The sequence below is a fragment of the Chinchilla lanigera genome, unplaced genomic scaffold (assembly GCF_000276665.1).
Source record: "Chinchilla lanigera isolate Chin_1 unplaced genomic scaffold, ChiLan1.0 scaffold00063, whole genome shotgun sequence".
Taxonomy (NCBI): Eukaryota; Metazoa; Chordata; class Mammalia; order Rodentia; family Chinchillidae; genus Chinchilla; species Chinchilla lanigera.
This window is the reverse complement of record NW_004955464.1, coordinates 3,150,122-3,177,664: the sequence shown is the minus strand read 5'-3', so window position 1 is coordinate 3,177,664 and position 27,543 is coordinate 3,150,122. Positions and strand designations below refer to the sequence as shown.

At 47.0% G+C, this 27,543-nt stretch overlaps 1 protein-coding gene across 2 annotated transcripts in view; it reads right to left on the bottom strand.

Annotated features, from left to right (window-relative positions):
• Positions 1-27,543, bottom strand: part of Ppap2b (phosphatidic acid phosphatase type 2B) — a 74,940-nt gene that overhangs the window by 19,695 nt on the left and 27,702 nt on the right. The window contains exons 3-6 of one of the 2 annotated variants that reach the window (XM_013521597.1): positions 20,262-20,268; positions 17,899-18,056; positions 5,176-5,456; positions 4,778-4,835 (exon numbers count right to left, since the gene is read on the bottom strand). In XM_013521597.1, the coding sequence (XP_013377051.1) occupies positions 4,778-4,835; positions 5,176-5,456; positions 17,899-18,056; positions 20,262-20,268 (504 nt within the window). Of the gene's footprint in view, positions 1-4,777; positions 4,836-5,175; positions 5,457-17,898; positions 18,057-18,558; positions 18,578-20,261; positions 20,269-27,543 lie in introns of those variants that run through there. The other variant, XM_013521598.1, reaches the window with a different exon arrangement.

Here is a 27,543-nt window from a genome sequence, read left to right as displayed (position 1 = left end):
ATTTGTCCTCAACAACCTACTTTCCTCTTTTCTCCACAAAATGATGTCTTCAGGTGCTCACCGAGGGTCTGGCACAGAACACGTTCTCAGAAATAGATGGACAGGTGCATGAATAAATGACTGAATGAGGGAGGGAGGGAGGGAGGAAAAACTTCTGGCACAGTGATCTATTCCCTTTGGGGAAGCTTGCTCCTGTGCAGGGTTTAGCATACTCCACCAGGATCTGTGGGAATATAAGCCTCGTGGGCACAACAGTCCCCTGGTGCAGATTCCACCCATGCTGAACAAAAACCTCAATGACTAACAACCACAGCCTAGAGAACACAGCTGTCAGAGGGCAGCCACTTCCCTGTTTCCTTGGTACTCAGTAAACGCACTGATATATAAACAGTCCTCCCAGGGCAATACAGGGTTCCGTAAAGGTCCTTCCTGCACCACGTGGGCCTTAGCGATCTATCGAGTCAGTGCTAAGAAGGCAAAAGAGAATTCTGATGGGCATGGGAAGGAGCGTGGCCTTTGAGCGGTAGGTGACCTGAGACTCACTATTCACGTGTTCATCAGGTGTTCGCTAAGTGTCACATATCACGTTGGGAAGTAGAATATGGTAATGATTCAAGAGCACATCTACGACCCCAGCTATTCAGAGGGCTGAGGTGGGAGGATCACAAGCTTGAGGCCAGCCCGGGCCACTTCACAAAAACCCTGTCTCAAAACAAAACCTCAGAAAAAGCCCCGGAGATGTAGCTCACTAGCAATGAGTTTTTGCCCAGGATCCAATGCACTGAATGAACATGTGAAACGGAGGGAAAGCCAGGCTGCAAAGGGAGAAGGAAGGATCGGTACTGGAGGCTGGGACTGTCATTTTAAATAGGGTGTTCTGGGAGGCTTCTCTTAGAAGGTGACCTGAAGGCAGGGGACACAGGCACACTTCCTGTGGAAGAGCACAGTCAGTAGGGAAAAGCCTTGGCACAAACCTGAGCTGAAAAAGGAGGCGTTAGGATTGATGCTCACAAGGGCCAGTGACCAACCCTCCAGTGAGCTCTCGGCTTCCTACTTCCTCCCAGCTGTCAAAGCGGTACCGACCCAAATGCCTGCCATCCCCCAAGTTCCCAGCCTGCTTTTCTTCTGCACACAGCTCGTTCTGATCTCTCCCATCTTCACATGACTGACCCTGCTGGAAGCTTCCCTGGCTTTGGCTACCCCTGTTCCAAGTTAGCTTGGGTGCGCCTATTCAGAGCACCCATCATAACCTATTCACACCCTTGCTCCTCCTGCACAATCCACCGGACTGTTAGTATCAGCTTGCATCCCCAGCCTGAACTCTCCAAAGAGTGTGACCATTCTGTACAGGTCTCCACCTTCCCACTCCTACCAGTGCTTGAGTATAACAGCAAAAGCTGCACTAAATACCTGCCAAATGATGAAAGCCCAATGCATAGCTGAGTTCCTCAAGGGCAGAGCCCAGGGCTGACTCACCTCCACAGCCCTGGAAGACAGCAAGGAGCCTTACATGGCAGAGGAGATGCCAGGTGCGCTGCATGAATTGGTGCCTGCCCTGGTGTTGGCATTTTATCCAGACAAACACATCACCCTCTGTCCCTGCCTGCAGACATGTAGGGCCAACACAGATGCGGTCCTCTGGGGTGCTGGACAGGCTCAGAGATAGGAAGCATAGTTTATGCCTATAACTGCTGTAGGATTTTTCTTATTAGAAGCTGCATTCATCTCTAAAAAGCCTTAACCTCATCCTTACGCTTCTGTGCCCAGAGATAATTTGGTGTTTGGGGCATGGTTTTACCAAGCTACCCATTTTGGAAATCAAAACCTAATATGGAGAGCCTTTCAAAGCCATGGAGGCTGTGGACAGTGGCCACAACTGACAGGCAGACAGTGGGGATGGTGGATGCTTCTGGTCAGCTGTTGTCTTTGAACCTAACAGCAACATGGACACAAGTTTGTCCCTGATGGCTACCCATCTCTCTTTTCAGCATAGAGAACAGTTTAAATACCTGTCACATAGAAGCACAGAAACTGAGAGAGGAGTAGACCTCATCTACGTCCACTCTTTACTTTGACAGATGGGGCAAGTGGAAGCCATAGAGGAAAGTGGCAACAACTCTGCCAAACAAACATGACTGTGTCCATTTCACAGGTGAATACACTGAGGTTTTCACACTGAGAAACCCGCACAGTTCCGTGCCAGTCACTGCATGGCCAGTGTGAGTCCACGTCTCTCTAACTCTGAAGGCCAAAACTGTCAATACCACACTTAGCTGGCTCCAATATGGTTCTCCCAATGCTCTAGGGAAGCTGTTAATCACTGGCAAATTAGCAAAAGCATAGGGTGCCCCTGGGGGGAGGCTGGGCTGCTTGCACTACTCTGGTCACCCCACTTCTGGAAGTAAAAGGTAAAAGCTCTGGGGAGGGTCAAAGGGTTGTCTGACTGCTGCAGGCTTCCCTTCTCCTCTGGCAGGCAGCCACAGGGTCTCAGAAAGCCTTGGAAACCAGACAACAGACATTGGAAGGGCTGGGATTTCTGGATAAAATCACATAAAAACCAGCCCTGGTAAAGCACAGTATTTTCATTTTTGGTTCTTTGCTTCAGAGGTGGCTGTATGCATGGATGTGTGTGTGTGTGTGTGTGTGTGTGTGTGTGTGTGTGTGTGCAGAGCTCCTGTGAGTTGTGACTGTTGAAGGTGTGTATATTTGCAAGAGTGCCTAAGAGCATGTGGTGTGCACATGACCGGAAGTGGTGGCTGTGAGAGCACATCTAGAAGAGGTCGGATGAGAGAGGCTCTTCTCCCTCTTCCTTTTCTCTCTCTACCCTCAACTCCTTCCAGCAATGCAAATACACCACAATTTCCCTCCTCCCTCGGAGAAGTGTAAATACACCTTTAATCAAAATACACAACTCCTGATCATTTCCACAGGGATTTCTTGCTGCAGCTATAGCTAGTGGCGGGGGACAATGGAAGGATGAGGGGCTTGCACCATTAAAGCAGATCTGAAGAAAGGCAGGTCTCCTCCAGGTGAAATTAAAATTAGGCTCCAAGGTTTTACTCCCTACGTTTGTTCTGAGGAGGTTTTCGTTTGCTTTGTTTCTTGCAGTGTTGTCCAATAAAAAGAACAGACAATGCTAGGGTCATAAAGACCAGTCTTCCAGCACCTTTGCTGTCTCATAAGAACTTTCATTATCTAACCTCTTAGATTCAGGTTACTTCCAGAAACAAGATAGTTAAAACATTTCTCACCAGGATACTGAAAGACACAAATGCTACCATGCAAACTGGATACAGTGCTTGGTACAATGAAAGCCCCCAGGATGTGTGCCCCAAACACAGCCCTGTCCTCATCTTCTGAGCGGCTGTGAAGGAATCCTGCCCAGTGATGGCTTTAAAATAATCCCATACTTTTCTCATGGAATAAAATAAAGGGCAGGAAAGAAACAAGCACATACCCAACTCCTCTGAAGCTTTTACAAAACACTGAAATTATATTTATAAAATTGCTTCCAGCCCTGAGTAAAATATACACATGAAGCAGGACCCTAAATACCTTTGCTAAATAATCCCTTCTCAGAGCAAAACAGAACAAAAACAACAAAAATATGAAGAATGGAGGGCAATGCCACTCATGAACACGTGAGTTCCAGTTTTAAAGTTTTACAGGGTTGCGCCATCTTTTAGCTCTCTGTCTCAGGTAGCAAGAAATCAGATGCCCCCAAACTTGAAACGAGGTGGGGAGAAACCAAAACAAACAGCCTCTGTTGTTTTCTTCCAATTCTTAATTATGTTTATAGAATAAACTCAAATCAAAACACTCTTTTTTTCCAACCAGTATACTCTTCTGAGCTGCATCTGACCTCACAGCACCCTTTTGCTCTGCACTGCACCAAAGCAGCTGAAAGCAGGCAGGACCCTGGCACCCTGGCCTTGTTCGGGAGAGGAAGGCAGGGTGACCACATTCCAGCGACAAAGGGACACAGAGCAGCGCTTTTCATCAAGCAGCTGGGGAGGGGCGGGGCAGGACTGTCCACCCGCACTATCCCAGCGCCTCCAGGAAACCAGAGCAGACATAGGCAGGGAGGGCAACATGGGACCCAAGTCATGGCTCCCCACTGGTTGAAGAAACTGAAACATTCCTTACTCCCTCAGGACCGCAGTCTTTGGGTCCAGGAAATGAAGGCACAGTGTAGTTCTGAGGCCACCCACACGCCCTCAGGGATGCAGAAGCACTTTGGAAAACTCAAAATCACTCTCAGTGGTCAGATACTGAGAGTCCCTCAGGCTTTTTCATCAGCAGCGCAAGGAGGAAGACTGTGGAGGTAAATCCCGCAAGGAGCTGAACAGAGCGCTGGGACTCAGGTGACAGTTCTGGTGTTTAAGCAAGTTCAGACAATTTGCTCGGAGTCTCCAACTCTTACGTAGTAACCTTTTCCCACAACACACAGGATATTTTTTATAACACAGGTTGTTCTAAGGATCCAGTGGCTTAATGGATTTTAGAAAGCAGGGCTTGTACCACACAGTGTTATAAATACAAATGTCTTGAGCATGGCTCAATTTCAAAATCCTTATCAATCAACATAGTAAATGCTATTTTCACCTGAAAAATGAACCAAGTTGGGATTGTAAAACAACTGCTGCTAAGGCAGAGGCAGAGCTCAGAATGAAACATGTCTCCACTCAACTCTTCCTCGTGATTTCACAGTGAGGCCGATTCCTCGTTATTCTGAGGACTCAGGCTAGGAGCGGACTGTGTTGAGATTGGTACTTACCACCAAATACAGCATCGTGTACATGGAGAAGGACGCATGGCCCGAGAAGAAGGACTTCCTGCAAGAGCAAGAGAGGGCCATCAAAAGGCAGCCACCTCCCTCACACTCACTTGTCTCTCTTCCCTCCCTAGACCATTACCTTAAAAGCACATGTCCACTCCTTTTTGCATCCTAGGTGGTGCTCTGGAGACAGGCAGGCATGGGACATACCAATGCCACATCAAAATGATTTATTTACACACGTGTTACAGTCACGTGGCTGTGAGTTCTTCAGTAACAGGGAATATGCCTTAATTCACCCATCTAAACCAGAGCACACCCTTGGACCTCGGCAAGTGCTCCCGGAACTGCACTGCATCAGAGGGTGCTCCTGTGGCCATGGGGAGGTGGCAGCTCACCTGGCTTCCTGAACTTTGCTCTCGGGGCCTCTGCATTGGTAGGTCTGAATGTAGCCCTCGGAGCAGTTGATCTGGCTGAAATCCGGGTCGCAGACACTCAAGAAGTGGGGGCGCAGGCGCCCTATGGACACTTTTGCAATGTCAGTAAAAGACTGGCTGATGGCGCAGCCAAAGAGGAAGCAACCCACTTGCTTATAGAGGGCCGCCACGTAGGGGTTCTGAATCGTGGAGCGGGACTTCTCCTTCAGGTAGTAGATGCGGTAGAATTCTCCCGTGATGATCTAGAAGGAATACAATACGGGAATTAGGAATATCGAGACCCATCATCGCAACCGATGCTGCAAAGGACATTTGATGAGACAGGAGGATGTTTGGTATGAAACTACAGGTTACAATCTGTAAAGTCTCAATTCTTATTTAAGAAGGGTGCAGACACAAATAGGAATGGAAGCAGTGATCAAAGTGTTAGCATGGACACCATTTTCCTTTTTTAAAGCCCTATCTGCCTGTATAATACCTTTAGAAGAAGAAAAATGTGTGTGTGTGTATGCGTGTGTGTATAGTAAGAACTTATGTACAGGAGGGGAAAGGGGATTAAAAAGAGAACTTATATACGGGGGAAAGTAGGTGAAGAATCAAGGGTATCTGAGAAAATCTTGGGATTCTGAGATTGAGGGTGAAGAATCAGCAATAATGGCTGGATTTGCCTCAACCTTTGCGCTGACATGGAGCCTAGCTGGCAGCTTACACACCCCAGTCAGGTCCTGGGTATGAATCCAGGCTCAGCCACTTGCCTGGCCTCCTCCAGCAAGAACTCACCCTGCCCAGACCCCAGCCTCTTTCCCCATTAAAGGAGGTGGCTCACCTTAGCAGAGCTGTCAGTGCACATGTACATGTGACAGCATGGGTGGGAAATATGTGGGGTCACAGACAGGAATGCTGTGATTTCTCCTTTTAGCAGTATCGTGTGATAGAAAGAACACCTGTCTAAAAACAGGATCTTTTAGTACACTGCCCTTGGATACTGATGCACTCCTTGAGTGCCCGGTCCTCATATCCTTTTCTCCATCCCACAGTGCCTACTGCTGGCCCAAGCCCGCCTGCTTTACACTAAGCATGGGGCCAGCTGCCCCTATGTAAGGTAAACTTTGGGGACATTTACACCACAGAAGACCAGCTTCACTCTGGTGACGCACACCCATGCAGGCTATTCCCCTTCTCTTAACTCCGCGGCACAGCGAGAGCCACTTCCCGGTTGCAACCACAGCACAGGACAGCAATGGTCAATTCATTGCTCACCACAAGTCCCTTTCACACTTCCTCAAAGGGCAGGACGATGAGCCCCACTTGCCCTTTCAGTGAGCAGACAGGGTATTTGTGACCACAAAGGAAGCAATAGACAGGCACGTCCGGACCCTCCTTTGCAAAGGCTCCCGCTATTCTTTACAGTGGGAAAAGGCATCAAAGCATGGTCTTGTCAAGGTCCTCCAGGGCCCCAAACTCTGCAGATGGAATAGCAGCTGGGCCCCAAGACCCACAGGTACGGGAGTGAGACTAGCCCCTGCCACCTCGAGGCTGACGCAGGGACTTCATGTTGTTAAACGCTTTGTACGTGGATGTACCACACAGTGTTTTCCCAGATCCCATCAAGTGTGTCTCTGTATGGAGGGTCACTGTTAGAGACCAGTACAACCAGCGTCCTGGCCCAGCCACTTCTGGAGACAGCAGAACTAATGTCTGAGCCTGCACACGTGCTCCATGCCTGTCACTGAAGGAGGAAATGAAGGAAGGGGAGCAGGACAGGAGTCCTCAGAGTTGCCGCCTTGCAGAATTGGAAATATCCCTAAACATTACCAAGGGCCCTTTGATAACACATTGCAGAGATTAAAATCTAAGAAGCGTAGCAAGTTAGAAATGAAAGCACCATTATATGCAGAAGAAACTGAGGTCCAAATTAACTCACATCCAAAGATTAGACCCAGGTGTACTTACCCTCCACCCAGCATTCTTTCCTACCATTCAGGATCTAATTCCCCTTTTGAACCTGTTTATACTTTTACCCTATGTAACCTTACAGGCTAACAAGTTCCAGATGTGCAGTGCCATAATTCATGTTCTCTTACTCCTTCTTATTCTTCTTTATTTATAAATCATATTCACATGTCTTTATATGCGGGGGAAAGAACAGTGAACTAGGAGTCAAGTGGCAGCTTTGGAGTCCCACCTACTGAGTGAATTTGAGATAAGTCAGGTTCTCCATTTGCAAAATCATGGCACCAGACTCCATGATTTATTACTTCATAATTGCAATGACATTTATTCTCAACTCTCCAGTGCTACCTCTATCACTAGCTTCCCAACAAAGACCTCGTAATATGCAATGGCTTGGAAGGTGCCCTGTGAACAACACACTGGCAAAGCACAGAACCAAGGCCCCGGGCACAAGCCTCGCCCCTGGTTTGCTCCAGAGTTCCTGGAACCGTGGCACTGCGATGCGGGGACTATTTCTAAGCAGGCTTAGCTGGAGCATAATCAACATGGTTTCCCATTTGAGGCTGAGAAAGAATCCGTGGGTTTCTACTGCAAGTTCTGCAGCTCCTACATGAATTTACCGATCACTGTCACGTGAGTCACCCCTGTGCCTCAGATACTTTTGAGAAAGAGATCTGACTATGCCCCAAGGACTCTACAACTCTAACCCCATGCTCCCATCACTCTAAAACTCCCACTGTCAGTGCTGCAGTTTTCAAATAGTACAGTGTGAAATGAAGTCCTCCTTCCTCTTCTAGGAAGATGGAGGAAAACATTTTATGGCACCTCGAATTCCTAACTATGTTAATAACAGCAGTCATCCCTTACATTTCCTCCAGACTTTAGTTGCATCTAGTCTGCAACTCTGAGAAGTTATACCCATTCCATAGATGCAGAGTTCAAGCCCCCTTTGCCACAAACTTCCGAATGAAGCAGGGGCAGTGGGCAATAGCAGCGGGAAGTTGCTTATGAAGGGTACCACAGGCAAGGAGTAGGCCAAGGCCCAGGCGACACAGGTGCCCTGAAGGAGCGGAGGCCAGTAAGCGACAGGATTCAGAATCGAGTCCAGATACTCTATCCCTCAGGCTCAAAGGTCCACAGCAGGCCACATCAAGATAAGGTCATTATTTCTGCTGTTATTAGGACCATTTTCCATGGTAGAAGGGCAGTTGCACTTTCGAGGCCAGGCCCAGGCTGAAGCCATTTAGCAGACACATGACTCTGGGACCACATGGCTTCTGGGGCAGCCCTGACAGATTTTGGAGTTAATGAGCAACAAATTATGTATTTTCTTTATCCCCTTGTACAGAAGGGTCGGGGAGTCGACAACACAGCCATAAATCATCATTATGAACCAGCCAGACTTGGCTTCTTGTAATCCTAACCTTTAAAAGCCCATTTAATGAAATTTGGGCAGTGAGAGACAGCCCCAGCCCCACACCTCTCCAGGAGAGGCGAGGCTTAATTTGCTCTCTGGCGCGTTCCACACCAAACTCCGGAGTCCCAGATTTACTGTTTTCGGACTTTATTCATTACTCACAATGTTTTCATTCCTGGGTAATAAAATGAGCTCTTCCCTCTCCTGCCCCCTCCACAGGCTCTGTCCCCACCCCAGAGCCCTCCTTTCTGCCTCAGTCAGCATGGATCCCATGCGTAAATCTCACTGCTGAGTAAAAGGCCTTTGAGGTCAGTCCCTCTCTGAAGGAGCAAGCAACAGATCGACAGATTCTTGGGGTGCTGGCTGGCTGCCAGGCAAGCAGACCCTGCTCCCCTACCTGCCTTTAAAAGCGCTTGGCACGGCGTCTGGAAACTCATAAAGTGGGGAAGCATGGCAATTAAGGTACAAGGGGACAGAAGGGATCAGTCCCCGCCCCCAAGCCACAGCAGCTGGCAGGAAGTCCTCTCCAACTGGAGGCAGCGCCTCTTCCTGTCTTTTCTGCAGAAAAGGAGCTCAATTGCCCACGTTTGCAAACATTTCACAATTCCACAGAGCACGTCCGCAGGAACATTAGGATTGGAAAGGACCAGGGATAGGGTAGGAAGAAAAACACCAATTTAGGAGCTAGAGGAAAAATCTCAGTCTGATTCCCATCCATGACTTCAAGCCCAGTGACTTCACCTATGTGGGTTCAGGTGTCACCATCAATGAACTATGACTGAAAGTATCAACCTGGTGGGATTTCCCAGGATCCAGGAAAGTGATAGAGCACTGGGCATCTAGGCACCCTTCCAAGTTCATGGGCATTTTTTTCTCCTCCCACTGGAGAAGGGAAAAACAAAACAGTAAAAAATGGGCACATACTTTGTAGAAAAATATCTCCTTTACTTCCGAGAGCTCCTCAGAAAAAACACTTCAAACTGAAGAGTCTGAAAATACTACCCCTCTGGAGCACAGGCAGAAGCAGAAAACATGGGCAAGGATCACTTTGGTTTTGACCATTTCATCTAGAATGGCTTTTTAGGGGAAGAAAAATGAAAAGAAACTTGAAGCAGAAAGGTCAACCTTGCGTTACTTTTAGCATTCCACCCTATTTATAAATTACCCCCTAAAGTAATATTTTTTGTACACAATGTTCCAATCATCCTTCTTTTACAGCCAGAGAAAGCCTCTTCCCCTGCTGGGTGTGAAGGACAGACTTGCTACATTCTGACGTGCTGGAACTGTCACATTTGTATGGCACTTTATAACCAACAAAGCACCTTGCATCTCCTGTGCTGTTTCCTTGTCACAATGCCCTGTGAATTATTAAAGTATTACCAACACTTTTCAAGTGAGAATGGTGAGAGCCATCCAGGCCAGTGAGTTACCCTCAACAGAAAATGAGGCAAGGTCATCTGGCGTCATGGGCGTCATGGGCACTGAAGTCCGGGCCTCCTCTTCCTACTCCTTAGCACTTCCAATGGCACCAAGCTGGCTGTCATCGAGGCCCCAGCAGGCAGCGGTGTCTCCGTCTCCAGAGAGACAGTGAACACCTGGTAAGGGCCTGAGACCCCCCTAAGGTACCTGTATGCCTACCTCCCTGCAGCCACATAATTGTCAGTGTTTCACATTTTGGATACAGGAATGAATGATTCTCTTTCTGCCCAGAGAGATTCATTTTTCTCAATTTAGTTCTCAGTCCCAAGGAAAAGAAGATAAGGTATCTGGGTCCTGCTTCTAAGGACGGGGATAGAAGTATAGCTGTGCTTACTCCATCTACTGCAGTAAAGTGCAGTATCTGTAGTAACTAGAAATAACTAACTGGACGTTTAGTCTCTGTGTCTTCTCTCACTGGCTTACCCTCAACCTTCTGGCAGAAGATCAGTGCCTTGCTGTCTGAGGAAGATAAGACCGAGACCTATCCAAGGCCCCAAGCGGCACTTTCTGGGAGACTACAACTTCTGGAATATGGATGGCTACGAGGCCAGATAGAGGCCAGAGAAGCTATTTATGGCTGGAATTGGTAGTGGCCACCTTGTGCCCAAGCCTCACAGAGAAGAGAGCTTGGAACATGAAGCCTCACTCTTTTCCCAAAAGCCAGGGCCTCCCAGCCACAGATGACAGCGGTGCCAGGCCACGCAACAGGCTCCTCGCTGCTCTTGCTGCTGCACTGCCTACTGCCAACCTCACATTCCTTTTAACATCCAATTTTCTAGGATTTCCTAATATTGCACCACCATGCTTTTCTTCCCACTGATTTCTCTCTTTTCCAGGGGTTCCACATCTGGCCTCTATCTAATAAATTTGGGTCTAGTCTAGAGTGTGATCTTTCTGCTGTGATCTCCGCGACTTCAGTTACCTCTGACAAGCACCAAAGGGCCTCTCTCCATCTCTCTCTAGCTTCAGCCTGCCCTTCACCCCATCAACCCTAGCAAGCTCCTGCTAAAGCTTCCAACCTGAAAATGATGTCATTCCCTTGTCAGGCTAATCAAGTGTGAGATCGCATCCACACCCGCTCCTGCCCCCAACTTTGCTTCTCTTCCCTCCATTTCTGCTCAAGAGACCACTGGGCTGCGCCCCTCTGCCGCCAAAGTCTGTCCATCCCACCTCCGCGAGGTCCTCCCCACCCATCGTTTCCTCTCTGTTCCCCTGCACTGTCACCACCGTGGTTCAGCTCCTTCCCTCCCTTACAGAACCAGCCAGGCGGGGCTAAAACAATATTCTGCGCAACGTCTAGCATTTAACTGGAGTGAAAATCCGTCAGCCCTCCATAATCCTACCTCAATTTTCTTTTCCTCCTGAACTGTGTCACTACTTTATGCTCTCCGGCTCCAAACAAACAGGTCAGTGCTGCATTTCCTGTAAACACTATTGTTGCAAAGTCTCTCCCACTGCGGAAACAATGCTCTCTGCCTGGAATACTGGAGGCACTGATGAAAATCCTACCCCTCTTTCAAGGCAGAGGTCAGGTGCCAACAAGGGTCCTGAGGCAGAGGTCTGGCTCTCCCATTCGTGAGTCCTGGGCAGTGTTAAGCCTCGGTTTCCTTCCCTGCAGAAGTCAGGATGGTGATAGTGCCAGGAGCTTAATGGTCCTTGTGATAGTTAAAGGGGACAAGTGCTCACCCCGTGATGACGGTGAGGAAGACTTTGCAGATGGAAACAGGAGCTTCCTCTGAGCTCCCAGAGCACGCTCTTCACACCGCACACCAACTACAGCATTCAATGACGGAGAAGCTACTTGTCTCGAGTTATTGCTCAGTTCCAAGGGACAGGAGGTCTTGACACGTTTTGTCCTTGAAGCTTTCTCATCCCCAAGACCGAGGGCTGGGTGCTGCCCCGACTTTTGTCTTTATTTGCTGACAAATTCTTTCCTCTCCTTGCCAGTCTTGTGCTTGCCTGGCCTCACCTTTGCCTCATAATAAACTCCAGGGCAAGATCTGCACCTTACCTCCCAGCTCCTGGCCCACGGCGCCTTCCACATGCCAGCTTGTTCTGGAGGCAGGCACTAGGAACCCACTGCACGTAGGGGACCAAGTCCCCCAAAACCCCTGACGTGTGTGCCGGTCTTAGGGTTCATCTGCCTGGTGCTCTAGATGTTTTCTCTTCTTCCATTCATTCCTCTCCACACCAGGAGCCAGGATCTTTTACACCTAACTAAACAAAGAACACTTGGCGTAGCACCCAGCGCACTGCGGACGTTCAGCAAATGCCATTAAAATGCTTGGGCTTCAAGGGATGGGCCAAGTTTTAATTCCTGCACCCTCTTTCATTCAGCAGGGCTAATCACTTCACCCTTTAAGCTCCAGCGTCCTCTCACATTTGTAGGCTGGGGTAAATCATACCTACCTCATGCAGCTGCTGAGGAGGATTTAAGATACGACAAATTAGTTTCTGGTCCATCAGATAGCTCATAAAGATTATTCCACTTTCTACCCCCATTCCCAACACACACTGACTATGGACTGCGGGCACAGAACATACTTCCCGGACATGTCACTTAAGATGGAGACTACCGTCACCTTCACACCAGACACATTTTTCAAAGTTGTGAAGCCCTCATTAAAGGGCCCCCCATAAATAAAGAAAAACGGCTGCCGGTCTCACTTCTTCCCATTTATGAGAGTAAGTGCAGGTGGTGGCGACAGGGAGCACACGGAATCCTGGACAGCATGACCTCAATGGCTGTGTTTGTTAAGTCACAAATAGATGCCCCCTCCCGCCATCCCCGGGGATAAGAAAGTCTCCGAAGAACTCTGTAGCCATCTGATCCAGGGACAGCGTAGCTGCAGGATTAATGCAGCCTCTCTCTTGGTGGTCTTGCTAATTGCACAGATGCAGCGCATTGTAAACTAGGGGACCCGGTCTCCCACTAATGCACTGCTGGGCAGCACGACCTCAGGTTTTTTCAGAGCTGAAACCTCGACTAACCTCTAATGAGGAGGCGACATTGGGGAACTTTGTTTTCTTGGCAGAGCACTTGGAGATAAAGGGAGATGGGGAAGGGGGGCTAATGAAGTCCAGATGTGGGCAAACCGAAGCCTGATCCTGAATAAACAAGTCCTGGGGGTACTGAGCTCTTCTTCTTGTCTTTCCAGCAAGAGATTTGCATAGGGTACAAAGTGTGTTCCCATGCGCCTCACAGAGCATGCTCATGATTTGGGGGAAGTAAATAGATAACTTTCCTTGCCCCACAGATCCTCCGAGATCGTCTGGCCTAACGCTTCAGGCTTTCTCCCTACGACAGAAGGCCTCTGATAGTTTTTACAAATGTGTACTGAGCACCACGGCCTGTACCCTGTAGTAGCCAAGACAGGGATTTTCTGACACCATCCTGGACATTACCCCTACTCTGCACAGCTAACAGCTAAGTAGACGGGTAAGATAACTTGCCACTGGGACCACTAGGACAGAGGAGGGCCGGGCTTCTCTAGGACCTTTGGAAGGTAGAGAGGAGAAAACCAAGGAACGCTTCCTGAAGACACTTGCCCAGTGTTTATTCAGTACCTACCATGCCATACAGGAGGAGACCCACCCTCGGCCTTGCAGGAGGCTGTCATCTTGCTGGGGAGAACCCCACACAGGGAGTGTGCAGTAGTGATGCCCCTTGCCACCAGGCCACATGCACCTCACTGGGGTGGTGGGCATGGCCAAATCCCCAGCACCTGGACACCAGAGGTACTAGACAAACAACCGCCCACGGAAGGTGCAAGGCCGCAGAAGACAGCCGTGGTGCCATCACTTTAAAAGCCCTGATTTTAGAACCAGGACACCTGGTCAGGCCTTCTCTGCCCTGGGAGAATCACTGAAAATCCCTGTCTCAACGCCAACAAGCAACCTCCAGGATGACTACCAGGTGCAAGAAAGAGGCTGTGCGCACAGAGGCAAGTTTTGCAGTTTTGTAAACTGCAACACTGCAGAAACGAAAGGGACAGGTCTTAGGGATCTCACTCGTGACATCATGGAGTCACCAAGCTAGCGTCACCTGCCCTACAGAAAAAGGAAGGGGCTAAGTGGCTTGTCTGAGGTTCTTCAAGGGCAAGTGAAAGAATCAGGGAGCACAAAGTAAGGGCGTGATGATACCAAAGTCTGAGCCTACTCCTTAGTAAGGAACACGACTACAGGGGTCAGGTTCAAGCCGGATCCTGGAGGGAAAGGAGTGCGTTCATTGCTACAGGGAGAGGGAGATTCACACATAACACACCTGTGTGATGGTTCCTCAATATTAAGAGTCTATGTAGACCACTTTAGGGGATCGGCCCAAGGCTAGCACTGAGCCCATGCTTATCCAAAACGAATGCTGAGCATTTCTGCTGTATTAAAATCTTCGTCCCTAAAACTGAATAGTGCAATTCACGGCCCACATGAGAAGAGGTTGGCGAGGAGATGGTATTTTATTGTCTGCGCCTAATCTCACTGCTGCTAGAGTCATTAAGCCTTTGTAAGGCAGGGATAGGAACCACTGCTTTGTGGACTTGGAAGGAATTCCTATTATGCTATAATTCCAGAATCTGAGCTACATCTGAAAAAGAGGTCAAAATGACTAGGTTTTTCCACAAGTCCTGCCACAGAAAGGTGTCTGCTTTCTCTATAATGTCTGAAGGTTTGCATCACTAAACCGCACTGGTCTCCTCCGCTGCCACTCCATGCCTTTGTTGTGGGGACTGTCCAAGCTGGAGCCAGGGCAGCCACATGAGGCCAGGTCTCCCTTACTGTATTCAACAAACCTGACAATCGACAGGAGAAGGCCCAGGGCAGCAAGTAGCAGGATGATGAGATTCCCAGCTCTGCAGCCACCCGCTACTACAACTGTCACTGTCGCTCAGACCCTTGGATCAGATGCTGCTTCAGGTTAAGCCAGCCGCTACCAGGGGGCGGGGATGGTTGTTGTTGCTGTTATTTAGTCAAATGACTTTTCCAGAACTAAGCATACCAAAGTGAACTATTTTTAGCCTGACTATTTTTATCAGATGTGTTATCTTGGCTAAGTCACTCTGCTTTTTAACTGTTTACTCATTTGTAATAAAGACAATAAACATTTACTGAGTGGACGGTAGGTACCAGCACTGAGTTCCAACAGCTCATTTCTCCCTCGAAAGCTTAGTTAAGCACGCATCTCTCCAATGCACAGGTGAATCTACTGAGGCTCCCTGAGGTTAACTATCGCCCCTCACATTGCATAGCAGAGGCATTCACATCTGGGCCAGAAGAGACGCCTTTTACCCACACCACACTGAGGACACAGAGTACCTAGCACTTAGGGTTTCTTCAAGAGCAAAGACCGTGCCAGCATGACCATGCGCTCCCACAGCACACAGCACTCACTGAGGCGTTTTCCTGCCTGGTGTTTCTCTGAACTGTAGAAAGGCCCTAACTAAACCTATTTTGCTGACCTTGTATGGAGTGGAGAAACAACATCACTGCTTATCCTCTAACCAAGGCAACAGTATATGACTGTCTTGAGGAAACCCAGGAACTCGGGAACATTTTAATCAAAACGTCAACGAAACAGAAGAAAGCAGAAGCCACCACCAAGCTGTTAAGAGGAGGTTTTTTCTTAAGATACACTGGCATCTACAGAAAGCACACGGCAGAGAAACAGCTGCCGACTAGGGGTTCTGCTCAGGAAGAGAAGCGTGGCCCTTGGAAAGTGCTACCTTAATACTGCCTTTGGCAGTCGTGGGCCAGCTGAGGGCCCCAGAGCCCCTCCTCTCTGTACCTGGTGCCTGCAGGTCCCATCCCCACACAGGTGCAGGGTGTGCATTCAGGCATTACAGCATGTGATTCTTACGGCAATCCCTCTGAGGACTGCCAACACCACTCCCATTTTACAGAAGAAAACCAAAGATTCACCTAATCCACATGGAAAAGGTGCCTAATTCTCCTTGCCACTGTGCTATGCCTGGAAGCAGCACACTCACTAGGCAAGCAGGGAATAATGCCCTGTGGAGAGCAGGAAGAACATGTGACATCCGGGTTCCAGCGCTAGGCGCGCGCTGTCCTTATCTCCCTGCATTCCTGAGTTATAACTCACTCCCTTGAAGCATTCAATTCACTGATGCTCCAGCTGTCAAAACACCTGCTCCAACCTTAGCACAAGGTACCATGCAGTTCATTGCTTTCAGGACAAACACCTTTTCCAGGAAAAGCCATTCTTCTAGAGAACTCAATTCCACAACTGTCAACTGGGAGCAAAATCAGACTTTTCCCTTTTTGAACACAAAGATTTCAACTGGGAGGAAAATCAGACTTTTCACTTTTTGGACACAAAGATTCTTAGTTCACCTTTAAGAAACTTCTACAGTTGCCAAATGGACTGTTTTTCTTTTAAAGGTTGGAAAAAATTCTCCCATTCCTCCTTCCCCCTCCCCGAATTCAAACTGTTGATTGTGTGCCTGGTTTACGATGTTATTAAAAAACAAAGAGGGGTCTCAAAGTTTACAACCAGCCCCCAGAGTGGGTGTCAAAAGAAAAGCTGCACGCAGTGTGTGGTTGTGGTTCATATAATATCAGCAGCTCAGACTTAATCCAAAGTAGGCAAGATAAGCTGACTGCCTATTCCTTGAGCAGTTCAAACCTAAGTCTGGAAAATGCAAAGGGGACTTTGAAATGAGCTAAGCACAGGCTTTATTAACTCCAGTTTTCACTAGCTATAGACATTAAGCACATCATTTAACCCCCATGAGCTTTAGACTTCCCATCTGCATAATGGGGCTAAGAATATTTATTTCATATTTAGTGTTGTTGATACTAACAACCTTCCTCCTTGGCTTCCTCATGCAGGCCAAAGATAAGTCTCCAGCCTAGCCTGAACAAAAAGGTGGTTCAAGCAAGAGTATTTATGATCCTAGTAGGCATGCTGCCTATCCCTTTCACCCATACGGCAAAGGTTCAAGGGCAGAGGATAAACTTAGCAAATACAGGGGGTATGTAATGGACAGGTGTGAAAATGGAGGACTCACAAATTATAAGCTGGTTTTTAATCACCCTCCCTCTTCCCTCCCCAATGCCCACGAGGCCACCTTTGCTCAGAATAATTCTAGACCATCTCTGCAATGAGGGCTTCCCCCTTTAAGGGAAGTCTTGCATACGTGAGCCTGGACTTTACTCCACACATGAATCACCTGCTCAGCAACTAAGAATCTGCAATGCATGGTAATATTCATGCTCTCGCTACACCTTATTACAACACTGGAAAGCAGGTGAGACATTGCTGGTTGTCAGGTGGACGGCCTGTGACACTGGCGGGCCTGATCTAGAACCTGTATCTCTGGATTCCAAGTTCTATTTACTTTGATACCACAGCCACTTGGCAGGAGAACCAAACAACATACCAGAGAATATCAGTGGCCTCATCACTATTTCTGCAGCGCAAGGAAGGTATTCAGGGAACACAGAAGATAGCTGGGGTAGTCAGAAGTTAATCCCTCCTCTCTAGGGCTCAGACTCTAGGGTAAGAGATAGTTCAGTTCAAATGTCAGCATTATACCCTCTTAACCAAGTGATCTTTGGAAAATTCCTTAATTTCTTAAGGAAAATGGAGCTTCATTTCTTAAACTGCACAAGAAAGAGAAGAACAATATCTAGACTTGATTGGATTGATTGATGGAAAATAATTTAGAAGGTATGTCTACTGCATAGGAAGTACTGGCTTTCAGGAACAGTACTAGCTGCGTAATGAAATTCTGCTTGGTCGTAGACAAGGTCAGCTTCACTGGCTTGTTACATCTTCGTTGGCCAATATCACCTACGATATCACAATGCAGGTCACTTACTGCGAGGATGGCAATCACGATCCCCACCGCACAGAGCACAGCATCATTGATGGTCTCCCCGACTTTCAGCGGGTACTTGATGCTCTCGTCGTTGCAGTAAAATCCTCGGCGATAAGGCTTGATGGTGCTCGTCTCAATGATGAGGAAGGGCAGGCTGGCTGGAACCACGCACATGTGGGAGGGGGGAAGGAGAAAACAGAAAACATCAAGGCAAGGAAGCAGAAGAGTAGCAACCTACAGCAAAGACAGTCCCAAACCGCAGTAATGGGGATGCTGATTCATTTATAGCCATCTACAGCCTACAGAGGTCACTCGCTACATGCATCTCCTCTCCTTCTTTCTTTTTCCTATGAGGAAAGGGTCACTATCTTCTTTTCTTGCTCAAGTGCTCAGAAGGAGGTCGTGGAAGAGTCAAGGCAGAGATGTCCACCATTCCACAACATCCTGCTAAAAATTAAAGCTTTGTTTGTAATAACCGCTAACGTAGCCCCAAAGCTAATGATGCCCTGTTTTGCCTCCACGGGCATTTGTTTCCTAGCAACCCCCTTCAGCTCCCCTTGGGAGGCTCAGCCAAAGGCCAGGTTGCATGGACTAGTGCAGGCTGAAGAGTGAGAGAATCTGGAGTTCTAGATCCCCCACTTTCTAGTGGTGTGACCTCACCCATTTCTGTGAGCCTCAGTTTCCCCACAGCCAAATGAGATGCAGCAATGATAAAGAAGACTAACATCTGTAAAAGCTCAGCACGGTGCACAGGAGCTGCGGGTGAATGTCATCCTGAAGCCCTTGCTTTCTTTCACTGTTCAGGGTCAACAAGTAGAGTTGAGCAGCTCTGAGCTCAACCCAGCTGTCGAAGGGCTGGACAGGCGCCCAAGGGCACTGAGGGCACCACGCGGCTCTGGCAGCTGCTGCTGGCTATCAGTGCCATTCTCTCAAAGGTCATGGATTCCATCACCTGCCCCGAAAAGTCCCTCAGAACTCTGAAGTGAAAAGTGAATTCCATAAGGACTCCTATCCAGACACCACTGTAGCTTCCTGACTGGTTTCCTAGCTCTCAGTGCCTCCTGCATGTATCCACCCGCTTACTTCCTGAGGAGCCCCGATCATGGGCATGGTACCACCTTGCTGAAGCATTAGCAAGGATGCCCACTGTACAGGATGAGATAAAGCATCTGTGCCTAAACTCTCCTCGCCAGCCTCCAGGTCTGCTGCTCCTCTTCACCCCGCAAGAAAACAGTCCACAGGGATGGTGTCTTGCTTTGTTCCTGTTCCCCTAGACAGATACTTTTCACTGTCCTTTACTCAAGGTCAACGCCAGACTCCAGTGCCACCTCACAGAGGGAGAGGGCTCAGACCTTCACTAAATGTCATGACGAGGGAAGACTATAAAAAATCTTGGTGATCACCATCACTGTGCCCGAACAATGCATTAGGCACTCCTATGTGTTTCCGTATTAAATCTTTTGATAAGGATCACTTAAACATGCCTTCCTCATTGTCAAATGAAGCCTCTGAATACTTAGTTCATTTGTGGCCTCTCAACCCATGTCTTCCACACCTAAATCCCTAATTTAACTTTGCAAATTGGTCTGTCCAAATGCGAAATTCATTAGCTGAAAAATCCCAAGATAAGCAGTTGTTTAAAAGATAAAGCTCCACCTCGTGTTTTTCAAAGAATTAAATTCATGTCACGTTGCTCAAAGCCCTAGACCATGTCCAAAAAAGAAAAAGTACCACGAATGCCACAATTTTTCAATTACTTTGGTCCAGACCGGCAGCGATAAAAACGCTCACTTTCTAAAGAGTGTATTTATGTATCACTGTGCATACGCACATGGATTTATTTGGTTTTATTCTTTTGGATTTATTTGAATTCTACGGCTATTTATTTTGTGACCCCTAACTGCTTCCTGCTAGAACAACAATTTACTTTATCAAATTCATACTGGCGCTTTGAAAAGAAAGAGCAGCAACACACCACGGTATTGTGCCTGACCTTCTCAAAGTAAACACAGAGGGGCCCTGAAAGGCAATAACCATTAACTTTTGAAACTCTGTCTCTGCCTTGGAGTAGCCGGGGAGGGTGAGCAGCTGAAAGTCTCAGCTTAGAAGTGACAGGAGTCAGCTGATCTTTTGGGTGGGGGACGTGGGAAAGCTATCTTATGGGTTAGAATGATCTTCAATCTATAGCCTAAACATTTTGGAACATGACCAAGTTGGCTATGAAAAGTAGTCAAGAAGCCAGCAGTCTGATATTAATAGTCTGCTTTTAAAGTTCCACACATCGTGATAAAAATGTTTAGCTGCAAGTCCGAACTGGGCCGCAGCCTCTAAGGTGCCTGGAAGTCAAAGCGTTGCTAATAAACCCAGGAAGGGAATGGACTCCCCATGCCTCACATTTGTACTACACTCTGAGACCTCCAGCTTCTATTTTTAATAGTGCTCCCATGATGGGCCTGTAAAACATGTGTTTCTGAGGACAATAAAACACATATAAAAGAGCTTTGGAGTTAGAACTCACTTAATGATCTTGGTTCTACTCCCTGCTACTCGAGCAAGTGACTTCACATCGCCAGAACTCCCTTTCTCATCTGTTCAGCGGAAGAAATGGATCTAACTCAAGGATGGTTGGGATGGTACCAGCTGATGTGTTTTTGAGTTCATTCATTTCTTCAACAAATATTCATTGACTCTTCACTATGTTTTTATGAAGTCCAATCATAACACAAGATGTCCCAGACCTGACCTCAGGGAGCTTACAGTCCAGTCAGGAGATACAGAGAATAAAACTGAGTCCAGGAAGCGTCAGTTGGAGAAATTCAAGGCAACAACACTGGGTAACATCAGCGTTTGAGGCACAGTACGAACACTCAGTGCAAACAGGGAGGAGGCGGCCCACAGAGATGGCTGGGAAAGAAAAATCTGTCTGGTCAGTTCCTCTGCCTTCTCTTAAACTGGGATCCATCCAAACCCATTTTCTTCTTTCTTTGCCTATGGCTTAGGGGTGGTTTCCGGTTGTGATTATGTGAATGATGACCACAAAGAGACAAGAAGCAGAATCTGAATATATTGTTTATTTTCTTGAAAGGCATGGAGAGAGCATTTAGAAAACCCAAAGGCTTTTTCTGTCTCGCCTACAAATCTGTGGCATTACTGGCGTGATGCCAGTCAAATCTTGGCTTTGCTCCAGGACGAGGGTAACTTCAGATCCCCTTCAGCTGATGGGCGATTATAAACACTCCCAACTGGGCAGCTGGTCCCCAAGAGACACAAGACCGTGTTTGGCTACTGCAAGTCTCAGGGAAGGGGCTGCGCTCTTCCAAAGTGGTGTATCCATTTTCAACCCTGACACCATCTTGATTTCTACACCCCCGTTCACTTCATCTCTGGAAAGTTCCCGGTGCTGGGCAGTGGGAGGCTAGAAGTGAACCTAGCACAGCACCTTTCCTGGGAACTTGGTGTTGTAAGGAAGTCACAAACACAAATGCACCAGGAAATATCTAGTGTGATCACTGATGTCTGGGAGATTGTAGTAAAGGCACAAAAAAACCACTCTGCAAGAATCACATGGGGGATGGGAGCCCAAGTTGATCCTTCCATAAGTAAGAGAGGTTTTTGAGACCCAAAGACTAAGCACATTCATGAAAAAAATCAGTGTAGTTCAGAGACACCGACAATGGAAGTTGCAAAATGTTGGTAATTATAAAAACATACTTTTAAATTTCGCTACAGAGCTGGAAGAGAAATACAAGTAGATGATAAAGAGGAGAAAGGGAAACATGGCACAAAGACTAATAAGAGCTAATGTTTACTGAACAACTACTACGTACCCAAACTGAGCATGTGCCACATACACTACTGGGTCTGACAAACCTGGCTACCTACCGTCTTCAGGCACTGCCTGGGAGACGGACATAAAAGAGGCTAAATCCCAACTTTCGAGTGGCCCAAAGGCTAATAGGAGAAACAGTCATAAATCTAATAGGTTAAGCCACCTTTAAGATTCAGGGAGATTAAAGTGTTACCAGAGTCACTCAGCAAGTAAGCAAAGAAGCTGGATGGGATTCAAATGATCTGATTCTAAACCCTGGTGCTTTTTGAAATGAGTCACTTAAAACACAGAGAAGGAAGCACCTATGAGTATTAATAAATTAGATGAAGTTCAGTAACTCCCATGACCTCTACAAAAAAAAAAAAATTGGAACACTCAAGGCAGGAGCACTAGCTAATGTTCCCTGAACAGCCACCCTGTACCACACACGCGCTAATTAGATACACACGTATCTAATTTAATCAAAACTCTGAAGCCAATATCCTGGAATTTTAGATTTATTAATAATAAATGTGCATTATGGGCTTTTTACAAAGCAGAGCCAAAAAATAATAATAATCTGGTGGCCCTAGAGCCAGATTCAAGCATTTCTTCTTCTTTCAATCAGGGATCAATTAACTTTCTATACCTCCAGGGACTCCTTGGGATGTGTAGGCTGCAGAGGTGGCGAAATACGAACTCACTGACAAACACTTAATGGGCAGAAAATCAAAGCATGAAGAAAGGCCCCTGTGTTGGGTTCAGGCCTTTGAAACTTCTCCGGCTTTGAAAACCTAACACTTGGGCAGGTTGGGTGGTTTGGGGGTGGGGCATAAAAAAACATAGGGTAAGTTTTCGTGGCCCACCCATTGATAAAGTCATGTGGGAAGTGTTACCAGAGTGACCCAGCCACAAAGCCCTGCTCCCTGCAGCCTTGACTTCACATTTGCACAAAATTAAACACAGCCTCCTTCTCTGAAAGTGCTTTTCAGAAAGCCCTTGGCGAGGGAGATGTGCATGGGGGTGGGGTGGGAAGGTGAAGGAGAAACGGTTGCACCTTCTGCATGAGCAGCCATCTGAGAAAGGACTTCATCTTTCCGAGACACCCAGTCCTCAGAGGCCTTTTCCAAACACTGTCCAGTCTTCTACCCTAACTAATCTGTAGTTACCTTGAAATAAATAAGTAGAGCCTAGGCTCTTGAAGAGTAATAATTACACTGGATCTGCAGAACGCTGTGTACCTACCCACAAAATAATATGGGGTACAGAACCCACAGGCAGACATCTGGTGTAACGTAATTGCTCAAGTCAGGCAGCTCCTAGGACTTGAGGCAGGAACCTCATCTATCTTACCTACAGTGCTGAGCTATGAGTAGGTTCTGTTCTACACTTCGCAAGCGAGAAAACTGGAGGTAAGAAAGGTCAAGCAGTTCACCCACAGTGCAGAACCAGAAAACAGGGCTGACTTGGGCCAGATATCAGAAGTACAGGTAGAAGATACCAGGGTTCTTCTTTCAAGAGACTGAGAGTCTAATTAGGAATTAACTTAATCTCCATAATAGCTATGAAAAGTTGTGGGTCATTATTTTCATCTGTAACTAACAAAAAACAGAGGCCAGAATTTGTATGTCTCCTGGGTTCCTCAGTGAAGAAACGGGTGACTGGGATTTGAACCCAGGTCTATCATTCTGTTGGTGCATGTTTTTTTCCTCCCTGACCTGACCCTCCCCTTTCTTTATAAATGTACTCCCTGTTAAAATATGACCAACTGACTTTTTTAAAAAATCACTTAAGGTCAGAACGGTCAACCCAACTACTACTTAGAGGTTCAAAATACAAATATTTATGTTGCTCATAAGTGACAGCGTTTCTATTTAAAGTAATTAATTGCTACTGGTCTTAGAAGTGTGCAAACTTTCTTTGGTTTACGATATTTGTCCAGATTTTTAAGCTGGACACAATCCAGATGGCCACAGTTCGGTTTACTATGAAGGCGTCTCTTCACCTTGGGAAGAGACTGCCATGAAAAACACTTGCTGTTGGCCGGGGCAAACATGCAGTATTCTGGAGCTACAGGGTTCCCTTGACAAATGCTCATTCTTCAGTGCTAGAAAGTTCAGGCCCTATCTTCACCAAAAGAAGCCTGCCAGAACCAAAACCAGCCACCTGGGGGAAACAGAGAAACTAGTCTTGGGATGTGCATCCCCCTCAAGTCCAAAATCTATTTCAACAATCAGGAAGAGACAGTTCCTGAATAGCAGGCACTTGCATTGGGTGGTAGAGACACAAAAATGAGCACGGAAGTCCTCACACTGCACACAATCCCTCACTTTCAGAAGTCTCAGGTCCCCAAAGAGAAGCCTATCTTTGGTTTGATCATGGCCTTTCTCAGTTGAAATGGCCTAGAGTGAAATCATTTAATTCTTTAATTAACATGAACCTTATGCAAACCTCCTCCAATGCTGATTGTTTAAACCTCTTCAGTGGGATTTTTAAAAGGCTACCACATTCACCTGGAAACACCTTGTCTGTACCTTTCACTGAGAGAGCCCCAGGCCTCTCTTATCACCATTATACATTTCACAGATGAGAACTCTATTTCCAGTAAAACTCCCAGAGGCAACAGGATTAGACCATCACACCTGTGGTGAAGCTAAATGACTTCCCAAGATCTCTTTCCTCTCTTTCAATTCCTCTTTGAACAGCGATGGTAATAAATGTCCATTCCCTAGTCAAAAGTTTTGTATATATTAACTATTTAACTCTCAAAACTCTCCCCTAAATTAATCATTAGTATATAGCTGAGGGTCAGAGAAGCTGTCATGTGTCTAGGTCCACACTGCTGCTAAGAAGAACAGCCAGGATCTGTAACAGAACTGTCCAGCTCTGAAGTCCCTTTGGACTCAAGGCCGCCTCGCCTTTCTTGCTAATACACACGAACAATGTCTACACATCGGTGGCACAAATGTGTTCAATGGCAAGACCCGGGCCGCTGCAAGCATCACATGTGTGTGCCGCACTTCACAGCTCTTACATCATCTCATTCGATCTTCTTAACACCCTTGTGAAGGGATGTTTTTACCATCTCGTTAAGTATCACTCACAAACTCCTACTGATTCTTCAAGAATAATCTCTTCTGCGCAGGATTCATTTAGCCACGCCATGCCCACTGACAGCGCTGGCTGGTCCTTTTTTTGCCCAGCATATTAAGAACTTCAAGTCAAACACATGGATTTCACATCCTACTTCTCCCACCTGTCAGGCTTGCTGCATGAGCTTGGGAAAGCCATATTGCTTCTCTGAACTTTATTTTTAATCCTCATACAACAGGACTTTGTACAATAGCTCTCAATATACAGAGTTGATTGCCAGGACTGAAATACAGTGTATAAACTATCCTGTACTTGCCTGGCTCAAAAAATACTAGTTCTTGCTCCTGTGTGGGACAGGGAGCCACTTGAAGCTTAAAGCAAGAGGTAAGCTGTGATCAGAGTTCTTGCCCAAGTTCATTCAAGCAGCTATGGGCCCACTGGCCACTTCCCAAATGCAATCTGATCCCTAGGGAAAAGCAAGCTCATAAAATCCTATAATTCCAGGGACTTTTTAGGATTGGGCAAACAGATGGGCCTTTGACAGTGGTTTGCAGGACCCGCCGCCCTGACGCAGGGAAGAAATATCACAGCAGGAATTCTGCCATACTTTCTCAAAAGATCACACAGGCTACATGGGAGGCAAGCCTATTAGTAAAGGTGAAGAAAAAACATTTCTTTTTATTTTTCCGATGATTACCCATGCAATCATCAGCATGTACATTCCCACCCAAGCCATGCTGCGCAGGTGTATGGAGAGCACCGTGTCCCCATGGCGGTAGAATAAACACTATGTGGACTGGCAGGACATCAGACACCTAGGAGGGTCAAAGTTCGAGATAGTGCAAAGCCAGACTGGAGCCAGATGCAGAGCCAGAAATGAGCATCGCGCTGGTGGGCAGTCCAAGGGCACCAAGGGACCCCACCCGGCACATGGTCCCAGCTCCAGACAAAGTCACCCACTGGCAGCCCATGGCCAAATCTGGCCTGTACAGATGTTCTGTTTGGCCCACCCAAGGTTTAAGCAAATTTTAACTATGAGTTAACATTTAATAACAGGCAGTCTCATGGAACATCCAGATTTGCAGCTTCTGCAGCAGCGCTCACACAGGCAGTGCTGCAGTAACGGTGTGGCTGCCCTCCTCAGACACAGCGCGCACTCTCCCGGGGCTGCGGGCTCGCACATCTCCTGGATGTCGCCAGTTGTGTGATGGTTACCATCCTCGCTGAGCCTATTCTGTTGATTTTCCTACATCTGGTCACTTCAGTCATTTCTATTAACTAACTTTGGATGCATTTGTCTTTCCTACCCCCGAATGAGAGAATAAAGGAGGTTTTTGTAGAAATAACTCTTGATTTAACCATGCCTGTCCTCCTAAGTCACGGCTGCATTAGACATGTGAGTGTCTAATGGCAAGGTGCGCACACGTTTGTTTGTGTCAACCTTGACCCAAGGTTGAGACACCAATCAATGTTTTCCATTCAAGGGTTATGTTACCACTGCAAGGCAGTCACGTTTGTGAAGTTCTGAAGCTAAGTGAATTGCTAAAGGTCACACAGCTACTAAAAGGACAAGGGTCTGAAGCTAAAACCCTCAGCAAGTTTGCTGCATGAACACCTGCCTTACTATCTAGGTAAAAATGTCTTCATACATCACATGGTCATATGTAAGGAGAAACGGGTGGACCCAACTAATACCTCTCTATGCATTACTAAATGGGGTTATCAAAGAGTTCTACTTTTAAAGGCAATAGTTACCTAAATTAAACACAAAAACAGCTCCTTCAGGTAGAAGCACATGAATCCCAAAGAATAAAACTAGGTGAGAAAGGACTTAAGAGTTTGAGTCGGTCAGAGATCTGTCGGCATCACAAATCTTACTCAAAACAGAGTTAGGCACACACCAGTAATGTGATGATAAAATGTTGGACCTGCGAGAGATCTTAACCGTCATCTTTCCATTTAACAGATCAGAAGACTGAGACCTACCACAGGAGGATGGTAGCTGTTCCTCTCCTCTAAGTCTCTGGTACAAGCTAAGAGTCTGTTCAAAAAAAGGGTTAGTTCATATGTTCATCTGCGTCTCCAGCACAATGAACAGTTCCTAGCACTTAGTAAGTGCTCAAAACATGAATATTCAGCCTGGCATGGTGCTGTAATTTTAGCACTGGTCAGGAAACTGAGCCACATAGTGAGCTCAAGGCCAGCCTGAACCACACAATGAGACCCTGTCTCAAAACAACAACAAAATGAATAGTGAGTAAATGCTTAGGAAACAAATCTAAATTCAAACTCCTCACCAAACACTCTCTATGACCTGTGAAAATTTTCCCCCTCTGAATTTTAACCTAATATTCTCACATCCCAAATCCTGTTTCCTAATACAACTCCCAACAAGACATTGTTACCCTCATGAATTATTTATGGGGAACCTAACCAGCTAGCTTCCCAGCCCTCTCCATTCAAGGGTTATGTTACCACTGCAAGGCAGTCATGGTTTTTTTTTTTTTTTTTTTTTTTTTTGGTTTTTCTCCGGTACCGGGAACCGAACTCACGACCTTGCGCTTGCCAGGCAGGCGCTTTTGCCGCTGAGCTAAATCCCCAGCCCCCAAGGCAGTCATGTTTGTGAAGTTCTGAAGCTAAGTGAATTGCTAAAGGTCACACAGCTACTAAAAGGACAAGGGTCTGAAGCTAAAACCCTCAGCAAGTTTGCTGCATGAACACCTGCCTTACTATCTAGGTAAAAA